The sequence below is a fragment of the Camellia sinensis genome, chromosome 8 (assembly GCF_055761805.1).
Source record: "Camellia sinensis isolate YWXY chromosome 8, ASM5576180v1, whole genome shotgun sequence".
Classification (NCBI taxonomy): Eukaryota; Viridiplantae; Streptophyta; class Magnoliopsida; order Ericales; family Theaceae; genus Camellia; species Camellia sinensis.
Window position 1 is genome coordinate 100,126,355 of NC_138968.1, and position 13,174 is coordinate 100,139,528.

At 44.7% G+C, this 13,174-nt stretch overlaps 1 protein-coding gene across 1 annotated transcript; it reads right to left on the reverse strand.

Moving 5' to 3' along the window:
- Positions 1 to 801: 801 nt before the first annotated feature.
- LOC145797919 (uncharacterized) lies at positions 802 to 7,057 on the reverse strand. Its single transcript, XM_082885362.1, has 6 exons — positions 6,883 to 7,057; positions 5,163 to 6,741; positions 4,034 to 5,069; positions 1,422 to 3,962; positions 1,152 to 1,182; positions 802 to 1,022 (listed from the first exon to the last, which is right to left on the reverse strand). Exons 1-6 carry the CDS (start codon positions 7,055 to 7,057, stop codon positions 802 to 804), a joined length of 5,583 nt encoding a protein of 1,860 aa, XP_082741488.1.
- Between the last annotated feature and the right edge of the window lie 6,117 nt (positions 7,058 to 13,174).

Sequence of the window (13,174 nt, forward strand, 5' to 3'; positions counted from 1 at the left end):
GAGGAAGCTTGAACATTTTGGACCCTTGGTTTTAGCTTCTTGGGAAAGCTTGAACGTTTTGAACCTTTGCACCAAGCTTCTCCAGGAAGCTTGAACCCTTCTAAGCTTCCAAGAGGAGCTTGCACCTTTGGCACCTTTTGCACGAGGTTCTAAGAGAAGTTTGACCCCTTTGCCTAGCTTCTCCAAGAAGCTTGGCCCTTTTGCTCCAAGCTTCTAAGAGAAGCTTGACCCCCCTTATTCACCCAAAAAAAAGAAGCTTGACCCCCTTGACCCTTTTGCCTAGCTTTCCTTTGAAGCTTCAAGCCTTCATCTTCTCTATAAATAGAGCGCCTCTCCTCCCATTTCAAGGGTTAGAAAATCTGATATATATCTTTTTTGGGTGGATAAGTCATAAAATAAAAGACAAAAAACTTACACCACGACAAGGGGCATACCCCAGGCCCTAACCAAGCACTATACAAGAACCAAAAGAAAACAAAACCTAAGCCATTCCAGAAATTACCCAGAAAGACTTACACCGAACCATTATCAAACTAGACAAATTAACAAAAAGCAGAAACTAAAATAAAGCAGACATACAAAAAGGGAAGGAACCAAAGTGTGTTCATGTGCCGCATGAAAAGGCAATGAGGGACATGAACACACCCGATATCTAAGTAGCAAAAAAGTCGGAAGGAAACATAGAACATCCGTGTACACCCCACACGGGTAGGCAAAGTACCAAACATACTCTTAAAGAAGACAAACATAAAAGAAATTAAATCTTCACACACGAGGCGCATCTTGCAGCCATCAACACAGTCATATCCAGCAACCCATGCAGCACCGTCCAAACAATGCATAACAGGCAATTCCACAGCTTTCTTCAAACACAGAGGCGCCTTCAGCAGCCATCAACACGATCATAGACACTTCCGCAGCTTTCACTAACCCAGGTTGATCACCGAAACAGGCAGCATCAATACGGGTACACTGATGCCACTCCATACACCGAAAATAGTGGTTAGACATTATAATAAACCCTGTCAAAATCAAATACCAAGACAGGATTAGCCAATCCCCAAACCGATAGCACTCATAAGACAGGGGCATATTACTTGTAACAACACACATATATATGCTCTCATCACTCAACCCACAAATATATATACTCTCATCACTCAAGAACGATGCTCCACACACCTGCAAAATAGATATACAGAGAATATTCAAAATAAACATGTTAGCTCCTCTCAATATGGCTAGTGATTGTGGGTTAGGATTAAATTTGTTCCTCACACTATACTCAACCCTCATAAAAAAATGGCACACACTCAAGTTGCTCCTTCCCAATTAGCCGCAAACCTATATCAATAACAAACATTAGGAAACCCCACAATGTATTTGCTTACTTTCACTCAACCCACATTTTGTGAACTCACATCCCTCACAGCAGGTTCGGCATGTTTCAGCACAGTATGAGGAATCTTCCACGAAGTCAAGTACCATCTATCAGTATGGTGAGGCTTCAGATTGTTTATGTACATAACCCTGAATCTAACCATGTCCATAATATGCTTTATGACCACTTCTTCAGGGACCATATCCTTACCAAAGACTCTATTATTCCTAGCAATCCATAACTGGTACACAGTACATGTGAATGCAAGCTTGGTAATAATAGTCCCTAGAGATTTCCCTTTTACAGATGTTGCAATAAGCTGAACCAAGTCACCCCAAGGAATTGATGGCCAATTAACATTCATCTTCCCTTTTATGCAGGTCCACACTCTATCAGAGAATGGACACTCAAAGAAAAGATGATTGTGATCTTCACAAAAGTGCTGGCAGAAAACACACTCACTAGTCTGGGTCACACCAAAAATTTTTAACCTATCCCCAGTGTTCAATCTGCAAAGGATAGCCATCCACACCACAAAACTCACTTTGGGGATATTATGAGGGCCCCAAAGGAGCTTAGACCAGATCACAGGAACAAAATGGGTCCTCAAAACATGCCACATGGACTGAATAGTGAACTTACCATTAGCAGTAGGGCTCCAGCTCACATCATCAGGCCCACCCGAAGGGAGGAGAGTGGGAGGAGTACTAGAAATGAGGTCCATTATCTCCCACGAAGATGGGAAAGGCCATTTCCAAGTAGTACCTGTCACAATCTCGCTAACCTTAGCATCAATACCCAAAGCAGAATCATGGGCAATTCTGGGCCCAAAACTATCCCACAAAGAACCCATAGGGTGCCAATTATCAAACCATAGAAAGACCCTAGAACCATCACCCACCCTATGTTTGATTAAAGGGTAAATAATGGGCCTAAGAGAAAGAATTTTCCTCCAAACCCAGGAGGGGTCATTTGGCACCCTAACCCTCCAAAAACTTTTACCCTTGAGGATATACGATCTAATCCAGAGACACCACATAGATTGGTCACCCCCAGAAAAAAGGAACCAGATATGTTTAGCAATAGCAGCTTTGTTCCACACTTGGAGAGATTTAAACCCCAAGCCCCCTTCATTTTTAGGGGAGCACATTCTATCCCAAGACACCTTAGCCCCATACTTCTTCAGATCACACCCGGACCAGAAAAAAGCTCTAAAAAGACTCTCTAAAGAACGGATGACCTTCTTAGGAAGAATAAACAGCGAAGTCCAGTACACTTGCATAGAAAAAAGGACAGATTGGATCAACTGGCCTCTACCAGCATAGGTAAGGCACTTATTAGTCCAACTTTTAATTCTCTTAGTGATACGCTCCACAAGCTGATCACAATCAGCAGCTTTGAGTTTAGTAGAGACTAAAGGAACCCCTAAGTACCTCACAGGCAAAGCACCTTCGCTAAAATTACAAACACGAAGGATCTCATCCCTCATTTTCGTTTTACAGCCCGAAAAGAAGATGTGGCTCTTATTAGGGCTAGGGGACAACCCAGATAAGCTTTCAAATTCCTCTAAGCCCATTTTGATAGACTGAACAGTGAACACATCCCCCTTACAGAAGATCATCAAATCATCTGCAAAGCACAAATTAACAATTTTTGTTTTCTCACACCGCCAATGAAATTTGAAGTCAGGGTGAGAGGCCTTCTCAGCCAAAATCCTAGAGAGGATCTCCATAACAATGACAAAAAGATACGGAGACATGGGGTCTCCTTGCCTCAACCCTCTCTCCCCCCTGAAATAACCATGCAGACTCCCATTAATACAAATGGAATATGTAGGGCTAGTCATGCAAGCTTTTATCCAAAGAATGATATTAGGGGGGAACCCCATAGCACTAAGAACATCTAGAACAAACTCCCATCTAACATTATCATAGGCTTTCATAATATCCACTTTCATGGCACACCTGGGAGAAGGAGAAGACCTATGATAGCCCCTCATAAGTTCTTGTGAAAGAAAGATATTATCAGAAATTCTCCTCCCAGGGACAAAAGCTGATTGCACAGGATCAATAAGATCATGGAGAACAACTTTAATTCTGTCAGCAATGATCTTAGAGATACACTTATACAAAGTATTACAACAGGAGATAGGACGAAAATCTCCCACTCTTTCAGCATTGGGGATCTTAGGAATAAGAGCAATGGTGGTACTATTCATTTCCTGAAGGAGTTCCCCCGAAGTAAAAAAAGATTGGATAGCTTCAACAACCTCTCTACCCACAATATCCCAAGCTTTCAGAAAGAAGCCAGCAGAATACCCATCAGGGCCGGGGGCCTTGTTTGCTTTAAGGGAACGAAAAGCATCAGTGATTTCTTTCACAGTAACTTCCCGAGAAAGGATATGATACTGAGCTTCAGACACTTTTTTGGTGATGAGATTACTAATCCTATCATGCCCATTGTACTGGTCAGTAAAAGGCTTCCCAAATAAACTAGTGAAAGAGTCCACAAAGGATTTATGGACCTCATCACTTTTAGTCACTCTAACCCCATCAGGAAGGACAACACTATGAATCCGCCCCTATTCACATTCCCCTTAACAGTTCTAAAGAAGAATTTGGAGTTCCTGTCCCCTAAACCTAGCCATTGGACCCGGGATTTCTGATGGGCAAGACTTTCCTCGGCTTTACTGAGGTCCACATATCTACCATAGGCATTCCTTTCCTCCTCTTGAAGGGTTAAGTTCATCGGATCTTTATCAAGCTTACTCTGAGAATTAAGTAACTGATCCTTAGCCACCCCAACTCTGGTAGAAATCTCGTTGTACTCCTTTTTGTTCAAAGCTTTTAAAATAGGTTTCAGAGATTTAAGCTTTTGACAGACCCTAAACATAGGAGAGCCCCTGACATACTTACGCCACACATCATACACTTTAGGAAGAAACTCAACATGGTCAGCCCAAAAATCAAAGAACTTAAAGGGCTTATTAAGCTTAACAGCACTAGAACCAAAATTCACAATCACAGGAGAATGATCAGAGACTCCAGGAGGCAAAAAGAGAGCATGCGAGTTAGGATAAACAGTAAGCCACCTCTCATTAACAAGAACCCTATCAATTTTAGAGGTAATAAAATTTCCACCCCCCCTCTTGTTAGACCAAGTAAATTGACACCCAGTATAACACAAATCTTCCAACTCAGAATCCAAAATGAGATTATTAAAAACACCATTTTCACTATTCCAGCCCTCCTTACCCCCCATTTTTTCATACGAAAACCGAACAGCATTAAAGTCTCCAAGGAAGACAGATGGATGACTAGCATGGTTGATAGCAATTTTTTTTACATCACAAAAAAGAGGAAGTCTCAACTCATGCTTATTTTCTGCATAAACAAAAGTAGCAAAAAAACTGAGGTCGCTTTCAAAAACAGTCACCTTAACAAAAATGAATTGGTTTGACTGTTGAACCACCAAAATATCACAAAAGTTTGGGTCCCAACAAATCCAAATTCTAGCTGGCAGATCTGGTTGTGCGTTGGACAACAATTTCCAGTTTTTAAAGCTTTGTTCAAAAATTTTAGCTTCATTTTCCAGTTTAATTTTTGTCTCCAAAACCCCCATAATTTTAATATCTTCTTTTTTCACAAAATCAATGACTTCTTTATGTTTTGAAGGGTGATTAAACCCTCTAACATTCCAACAAGAAAGATTTATAGACATGATTAACACAACAAAAAGTCGGGACACAACCAGATCACCACAAAAACACACACAAAATTACCTCTTTTTCTTCCTCTGGCTTCCTGAGTTTCTGCCAGAGGACCTGCTCTTGGTGGAACTGCCCACATTTTTCCCACTAACACCCTTTCCTCCAAGTATTTCCGGTGATTTAGGCCTTTCTGTCTCTTGTCCACCCTGCTTTTCCACGGAAGAAGCTCTTTCTACCTCTGTTCCCCCATGCTCAATGCTGCTAATAAAATCTGCTGCTGCGGGATGGTCCACACCCTCAGGCTGGAATGCAGCTATCTGAACAGTAGCAGTGGTAACAGTTTGTTCAAACTCAGTATGATCAGGCTGAGGTTCAGCCACCACACCGTGACCCTTTGATGCAGTTGAGCTTGTCTCTTCAACCTGGACATCCTGAATAGGAGATAAATGGTCACCAACTTTCCTTTTTCCCTTATCCTTAACTTTTACCCAGCCCCCATCGGATTCAACCCTTTCTTCAGTATTCTTCTGTAATTCAACAAGTTTTTCCACTTGAGCAGATAGGCAGGTCTTTGTGTCATGCCCAAACACATGACAATGCAAGCATCTAGATGGAACTCCTTGGTATTCCACATGGATATTGATAGAGTCATCGCCATTTGTAAGAGCAAAGCTATCAGGGAAAGCAGAATCTGCTGGGATGTCCACACATACTCTAGCAAAAGAGATACGGCTTCCAGACGATGTAAGTTGATCCATAAATAATGGGACCCCCACTGCACTCGCAACCCTACTTAAACCATCCCCATCCCAGTATTCCAGAGGCACGTTGAAAATTTTCACCCATACAGGAATAGTTTTCTTGTCTTCCTTAGACAGTTTCATCATGCGATGCCACTGTTTAAGGATAAGAAGAAAACCTCCCACATACCACGGCCCCCCTTCTAACACATCAATACAACAGTCCCGATTTTCAAACATAAAAAATATAAAACCATCATCATTCTTCAGAATCTCTACAAGCCCCTTATTCTTCCACATATTGAGAGCATTATTCTTGATTAGGGTATACGGAAGGTTTTTATCAATGAAATACCCAACCAAGCAAGCTTCCCATTTAACCATGGGGGAAGAAGGAGGCATTTCAACAACAAGTTTATCATTCTCCATTTTAGGAGGATAATATTTGAGACTAACCTCTGACCTGACTGAGGCAGAGGCCACATTTGCCCACGATCTCACCTCGGTAGTTCTGTTCTGCCCTCTACCTCCACGGCCACCCCGGTAGTTGGTATTTGCCCCACGACCCCGATATTGAAGCCCACCACGGGAGTTACCTTCAGACCCCCTAGGGTTCGAACCTGATTCATTTGACCCAAGATCATGTTGACTTGCAATCTCTCTAGATCTCCCCTCTACACCCACATGAAGATCCAGATCTTGTGAAACCAGATCAAGAATCTCCATATCTTCCGAAACAACAGGGGGGATCGTTGATTTCCCAATCGAAACACCCATTGAGGCGATTTGATGCGCAAGAACACGATTTTTAGCAACCTCGACACTATCTGGGAGATCCAGAAGCTTTGATCGTTGTTCTTCCTCCACCCTATCCGACCATTTAGCCCCTTGGGATAACGGTGTTGATACATCTGCGAGAATAGATGTAAGGTAAGGACGACTAGTCTAGGTGTTCTCTTCCATAGCAGATCTCGCCTTGATCGCTGCAAGCCGATCGGAAATCTCTTGGATAGATTCCGCCGTGACCCCTCGCTCTTTCTTCTCGCACTTACTTGCAAGCACCACCAGAGTCTCTAACTCTTCTCCAGATAGCTGTAAACTCTTAGGGCTATGCACACCATAAGATTCACTCAAACCACTTATCGCATTTACTCTCTCATCGGTTAGTATACTCAATTTATTACTTACGGAACCCAAAGTACCAGATACCAATTCGTTTGTTTCCATATCAGTAAATACCCCGCAGCTCAATGAAGAATTGAATGCAAACCCTAGAAACGAAGTTTCTAGAGAGAAGGAGGAGCTTCTCACTCTAACCCATTGAGAATTCGGGCGGAGAGAGTTAGGGAGAATCTGATATATATCATACATATATCACTCTCTCTCTCTGTATATCTCCCTCTCTGTCTACATTTGTGTGGGTTAGGGGGTGCAAAAGGGTCTAGTTCTTGGCCATTTGAACTACACCGGGATATGTCCCTATGTTTCCCCCTCTTTGGTTTAGAGCATTTGGAATACGTTCCAACGCTTATACCTTTCCGAAACACCGGGATACGTCCCTATGTTTCTTGCATGATCATAAGTTATGCTCGGCTTCGTGCATTGTCTTGCATTTTGCTCCTGCCCTCGGGCGCATATCTTTGTCTGCTGCTTGAATGCTTTGTCTAAGTCTTCGGCCTTGTCAAAAATGGGTCGTCTTTGGGCTTTGACACTCACTCCCATCATTCTTATGACTTTCGAGTTCTGTCAAAGAGGGGCAACTGTAGACACCCCATTTTTGACCGTCCTCAAGACCTGGCCGTCACCGTTTGAACACTCGGTGATCGTCCTTGTTTGTGTTCGTCTTGACTTCCCGGAGGTCTCAGCTACGCGCCTTGCCTCAGGATCTCTCGACTCGACTGTTTTGTGGTTGGTTTTCCCCCAAACACTTGTGTTTTGCCTTTGAGGGGCTGGGAGTGGCTTGATCGCCATCCCCACACATCACCGGCCCCGTCTTGAGGCCACCGGCTGTGTTTTGTTTCCAACGGCCAAATGTTTGGCCGGTCGGAACTCCGCTTGGTCGGCCGGCCACTAATTTTGGTCAATCGGCCACTTTTTCTGGCCGAGCCCTTCTCTTGAGAGAGTTTGACCATTTTGAACCCCTGTTTTAGCTTCTTGTGGAAGCTTGAACCCTTTGAACCCTTATCTCTAGCTTTTTGAAGAAGCTTGAACCTTTTGAACCTTTTGAACCCTTGGTTCTAGCTTCTTGAGGAAGCTTGAACCTTTTGGACCATTGGTTTTAGCTTCTTGGGATTGCTTGAACCTTTTGAACCTTTGCTCCACGCTTCTCCAAGAAGCTTGAACCCTTCTAAGCTTCCAAGAGAAGCTTGCACATTTTGCACCTTTTGCACAAGGTTTTAAGAGAAGCTTCACCCCTTTGCCTAGCTTCTCCAAGAAGCTTGGCCCTTTTGCTTCAAGCTTCTAACAGAAGCTTGACCCCCTTGACCCTTTTGCCTAGCTTCCCTTAGAAGCTTCAAGCCTTCAGCTTCTCTATGAATTGAGGGCCTCTCCTCCCATTTCAAGGGTTAGAAAATCTGATATATATCATATATATATCACTCTCTCTCTACATATCTCCCTCTCTCTCTACATTTGTGTGGGTTAGAGGGCGCAAAAGGTTCTAGTTCTTGGCCATTTGAACTACACTGGGATATGTCCCTATGTTTCCCCCTCTTTGGTTAAGAGCATTTGGAATACGTTCCAATGCTTATACCTTTCCGAAACATCGGGATATGTCCCTATGTTTCTTGCATGATCATAAGTTATGCTCGGCTTCGTGCATTGTCTTGCATTTTACTCCTGCCCTCGGGCGCATATCTTTGTCTGCTGCTTGTATGCTTTGTCTATGTCTTCGGCCTTGTAAAAAATGGGTCGTCTTTGGGCTTTGACACTCACTCCCATCATTGTTATGACTTTCGAGTTCTGTCAAAGAGGGGCAACTGTAGACACCCCATTTTTGACCATCCTCAAGACCTGGCCGTCACCGTTTGAACACTCGGTGATCGTCCTTGTTTGTGTTCGTCTTGACTTCCCGGAGGTCTCAGCTACGCGCCTTGCCTCAGGATCTCTCGACTCGACGGTTTTGTGTTTGGTTTTCCCCCAAACACTTGTGTTTTGCCTTTGAGGGGCAGGGAGTGGCTTGATCGCCATCCCCCCACATCACCGACCATGTCTTGAGGCCACCGGCTGTGTTTTGTTTCCAACGGCCAAATGTTTGGCCGATCGGAACTCTGTTTGGTCGGCCGGCCACTGATTTTGGTCAATCGGCCACTTTTTCTGGCCGAGCCCTTCTCTTGAGAGAGTTTGAACATTTTGAACCCCTGTTTTAGCATCTTGTGGAAGCTTGAACCCTTTGAACCCTTAGCTCTAGCTTCTTGAGGAAGCTTGAACCTTTTGAACCCATGGTTCTAGCTTCTTGAGGAAGCTTGAACGTTTTGGACCCTTGGTTTTAGCTTCTTGGGAAAGCTTGAACCTTTTGAACCTTTGCTCCACGCTTCCCCAAGAAGCTTGAACCCTTCTAAGCTTCCAAGAGAAGCTTGCACATTTTGCACCTTTTGCACAAGGCTCTAAGAGAAGCTTCACCCCTTTGCCTGGCTTCTCCAAGAAGCTTGGCCCTTTTGCTCCAAGCTTCTAAGAGAAGCTTGACCCCCTTGACCCTTTTGCCTAGCTTCCCTTAGAAGCTTCAAGCCTTCATCTTCTCTACGAATCGAGGGCCTCTCCTCCCATTTCAAGGGTTAGAAAATCTGATATATATCATATATATATCACTCTCTCTATATATATCTCCCTCTCTCTCTACATTTGTGTGGGTTAGAGGGTGCAAAAGGGTCTAGTTCTTGGCCATTTGAACTACACCGGGATATGTCCCTATGTTTCCCCCTCTTTGGTTAAGAGCATTTGGAATACGTTCCAATGCTTATACCTTTCCGAAACACCGGGATACGTCCCCATGTTTCTTGCATGATCATAAGTTATGCTCGGCTTCGTGCATTGTCTTACATTTTGCCCCTGCCCTCGGGCGCATATCTTTGTCTGCTTCTTGTATGCTTTGTCTAAGTCTTCGGCCATATCAAAAATGGGTCGTCTCTGGGCTTTGACACTCACTCTCGTCATTCTTATGACTTTCGAGTTCTGTCAAAGAGGGGCAACTGTAGACACCCCATTTTTGACCGTCCTCAAGACCTGGCCGTCACCGTTTGAACACTCGGTGATCGTCCTTGTTTGTGTTCGTCTTGACTTCCCGGAGGTCTCAGCTACGCGCCTTGCCTCAGGATCTCTCGACTCGACTGTTTTGTGGTTGGTTTTCCACCAAACACTTGTGTTTTGCCTTTGAGGGGCGGGGAGTGGCTTGATCGCCATCCCCACACATCACCGGCCACGTCTTGAGGCCACCGGCTGTGTTTTGTATCCAACGGCCAAATGTTTGGCCGGTCGGAACTCTGTTTGGACGGCCGGCCACTGATTTTGGTCAATCGGCCACTTTTTCTGGCCGAGCCCTTCTCTTGAGAGAGTTTGACCATTTTGAACCCCTGTTTTAGCTTCTTGTGGAAGCTTGAACCCTTTGAACCCTTAGCTCTAGCTTTTTGACGAGGCTTGAACCTTTTGAACCTTTTGAACCCTTGGTTCTAGCTTCTTGAGGAAGCTTGAACCTTTTGGACCATTGGTTTTAGCTTCTTGGGATTGCTTGAACCTTTTGAACCTTTGCTCCACGCTTCTCCAAGAAGCTTGAACCCTTCTAAGCTTCCAAGAGAAGCTTGCACATTTTGCACCTTTTGCACAAGGTTTTAAGAGAAGCTTCACCCCTTTGCCTAGCTTCTCCAAGAAGCTTGGACCTTTTGCTCCAAGCTTCTAACAGAAGCTTGACCCCCTTGACCCTTTTGCCTAGCTTCCCTTAGATGCTTCAAGCCTTCAGCTTCTCTATGAATTGAGGGCCTCTCCTCCCATTTCAAGGGTTAGAAAATCTGATATATATCATATATATATCACTCTCTCTCTACATATCTCCCTCTCTCTCTACATTTGTGTGGGTTAGAGGGCGCAAAAGGTTCTAGTTCATGGCCATTTGAACTACACTGGGATATGTCCCTATGTTTCCCCCTCTTTGGTTAAGAGCATTTGGAATACGTTCCAATGCTTATACCTTTCCGAAACATCGGGATATGTCCCTATGTTTCTTGCATGATCATAAGTTATGCTCGGCTTCGTGCATTGTCTTGCATTTTACTCCTGCCCTCGGGCGCATATCTTTGTCTGCTGCTTGAATGCTTTGTCTAAGTATTCGGCCATGTCAAAAATGGGTCATCTCTGGGCTTTGACCCTCACTCCCGTCATTCTTATGACTTTCGAGTTCTGTCAAAGAGGGGCAACTGTAGACACCGCATTTTTGACCGTCCTCAAGACTTGGCCGTCACCGTTTGAACAGTCGGTGATCGTCCTTGTTTGTGTTTGTCTTGAGTTCCCGGAGGTCTCGGCTGCGCGCCTTGCCTCAGGATCTCTCGACTCGACTGTTTTGTGTTTGGTTTTCCACCAAACACTTGTGTTTTGCCTTTGAGGGGCAGGGAGTGGCTTGATGGCCATCCCCACACATCACCGGCCATGTCTTGAAGCCACCAGCTGTGTTTTGTTTCCATCGGCCAAATGTTTGGCCCGTCAGAACTCTGTTTGGTAGGCCGGCCACTAATTTTGGTCGATCGGCCACTTTTTCTCGCTGAGCCCTTTTCTTGAGAGGGTTTGAACCTTTTGAACCCCTGTATTAGCTTCTTGTGGAAGCTTGAACCCTTTGAACCCTTAGCTCTAGCTTCTTGTGGAAGCTTGAACCTTTTGAACCCTTGGTTCTAGCTTCTTGAGGAAGCTTGAACCTTTTGGACCCCTGGTTTTAGCTTCTTGGGGATGCTTGAACCTTTTGAACCTTTGCTCCAAGCTTCTCCAAGAAGCTTGATCCCTTCTAAGCTTCCAGGAGAAGCTTGCACCTTTTGCACCTCTTGCACAAGGTTCTAAGAGAAGATTGACCCCTTTGCCTAGATTCACAAAGAAGCTTGCCCTTTTGCTCCAAGCTTCTAAGAGATGCTTGACCCCCTTGACCCTTTTGCCTAGCTTCCCTTAGAAGCTTCAAGCCTTCATCTTCTCTATGAATCGAGGGCCTCTCCTCCCATTTCAAGGGTTAGAAAATCTGATATATATCATACATACATCACTCTCTCTCTATATATATATCTCCCTCTCTCTCTACATTTGTGTGGGTTAGAGGGTGCAAAAGGGTCTAGTTCTTGGCCATTTGAACTACACCGGGATATGTCCCTATGTTTCCCCTCTTTGGTTAAGAGCATTTGGAATACGTTCCAATGCTTATACCTTTCCGAAACACCGGGATACGTCCCTATGTTTCTTGCATGATCATAAGTTATGCTCGGCTTCGTGCATTGTCTTGCATTTTGCCCCTGCCCTCGGGCGCATATCTTTGTCTGCAGCTTGTATGCTTTGTCTAAGTCTTCGGCCTTGTCAAAAATGGGTCGTCTCTGGGCTTTGACACTCACTCCCGTCATTATTCTGACTTTCGAGTTCTGTAGATGAGGGGCAACTGTAGACACCCCATTTTTGACTGTCCTCAAGACCTGGCCGTCACTGTTTGAACACTCGGTGATCGTCCTTGTTTGTGTTCGTCTGGAGTTCCCGGAGGTCTCGGCTACGCGCCTTGCCTCAGGATCTCTCGACTCGACTGTTTTATGTTTGGTTTCCACCAAACACTTGTGTTTTGTCTTTGAGGGGCAGGGAGTGGCTTGATGGCCATCCCTACACATCACCGGCCGTGTCTTGAGGCCACCGGCTGTGTTTTGTTTCCAGCGGCCAAATGTTTGGCCGGTCGGCACTCTGTTCGGTCGGCTGGCCACTGATTTTGGTCAATCGGGCACTTTTTCTGGCCGAGCCCTTCTCTTGAGAGGGTTTGAACCTGTTGAACCCCTGGTTTAGCTTCTTGTGGAAGATTGAACCCTTTGAACCCTTAGCTCTAGCTTCCTGAGGAAGCTTGAACCTTTTGAACCTTTTGAACCCCTAGTTCTAACCTCTTGAGGAAGCTTGAACCTTTTGAACCTTTGCTCCAAGCTTCTCCAAGAAGCTTGAACCCTTCTAAGCTTCCAAGAGAAGCTTGCACATTTTGCACCTTTTGCGCAAGGTTCTAAGAGAAGCTTGACCCCTTTGCCCAGCTTCTCCAAGAAGCTTGGCCCTTTTGCTCCAAGCTTCTAACAGAAGCTTGACCCCCTTGACCCTTTTGCGTAGCTTCCCTTAGAAGCTTCAAGCCTTCATCTTCTC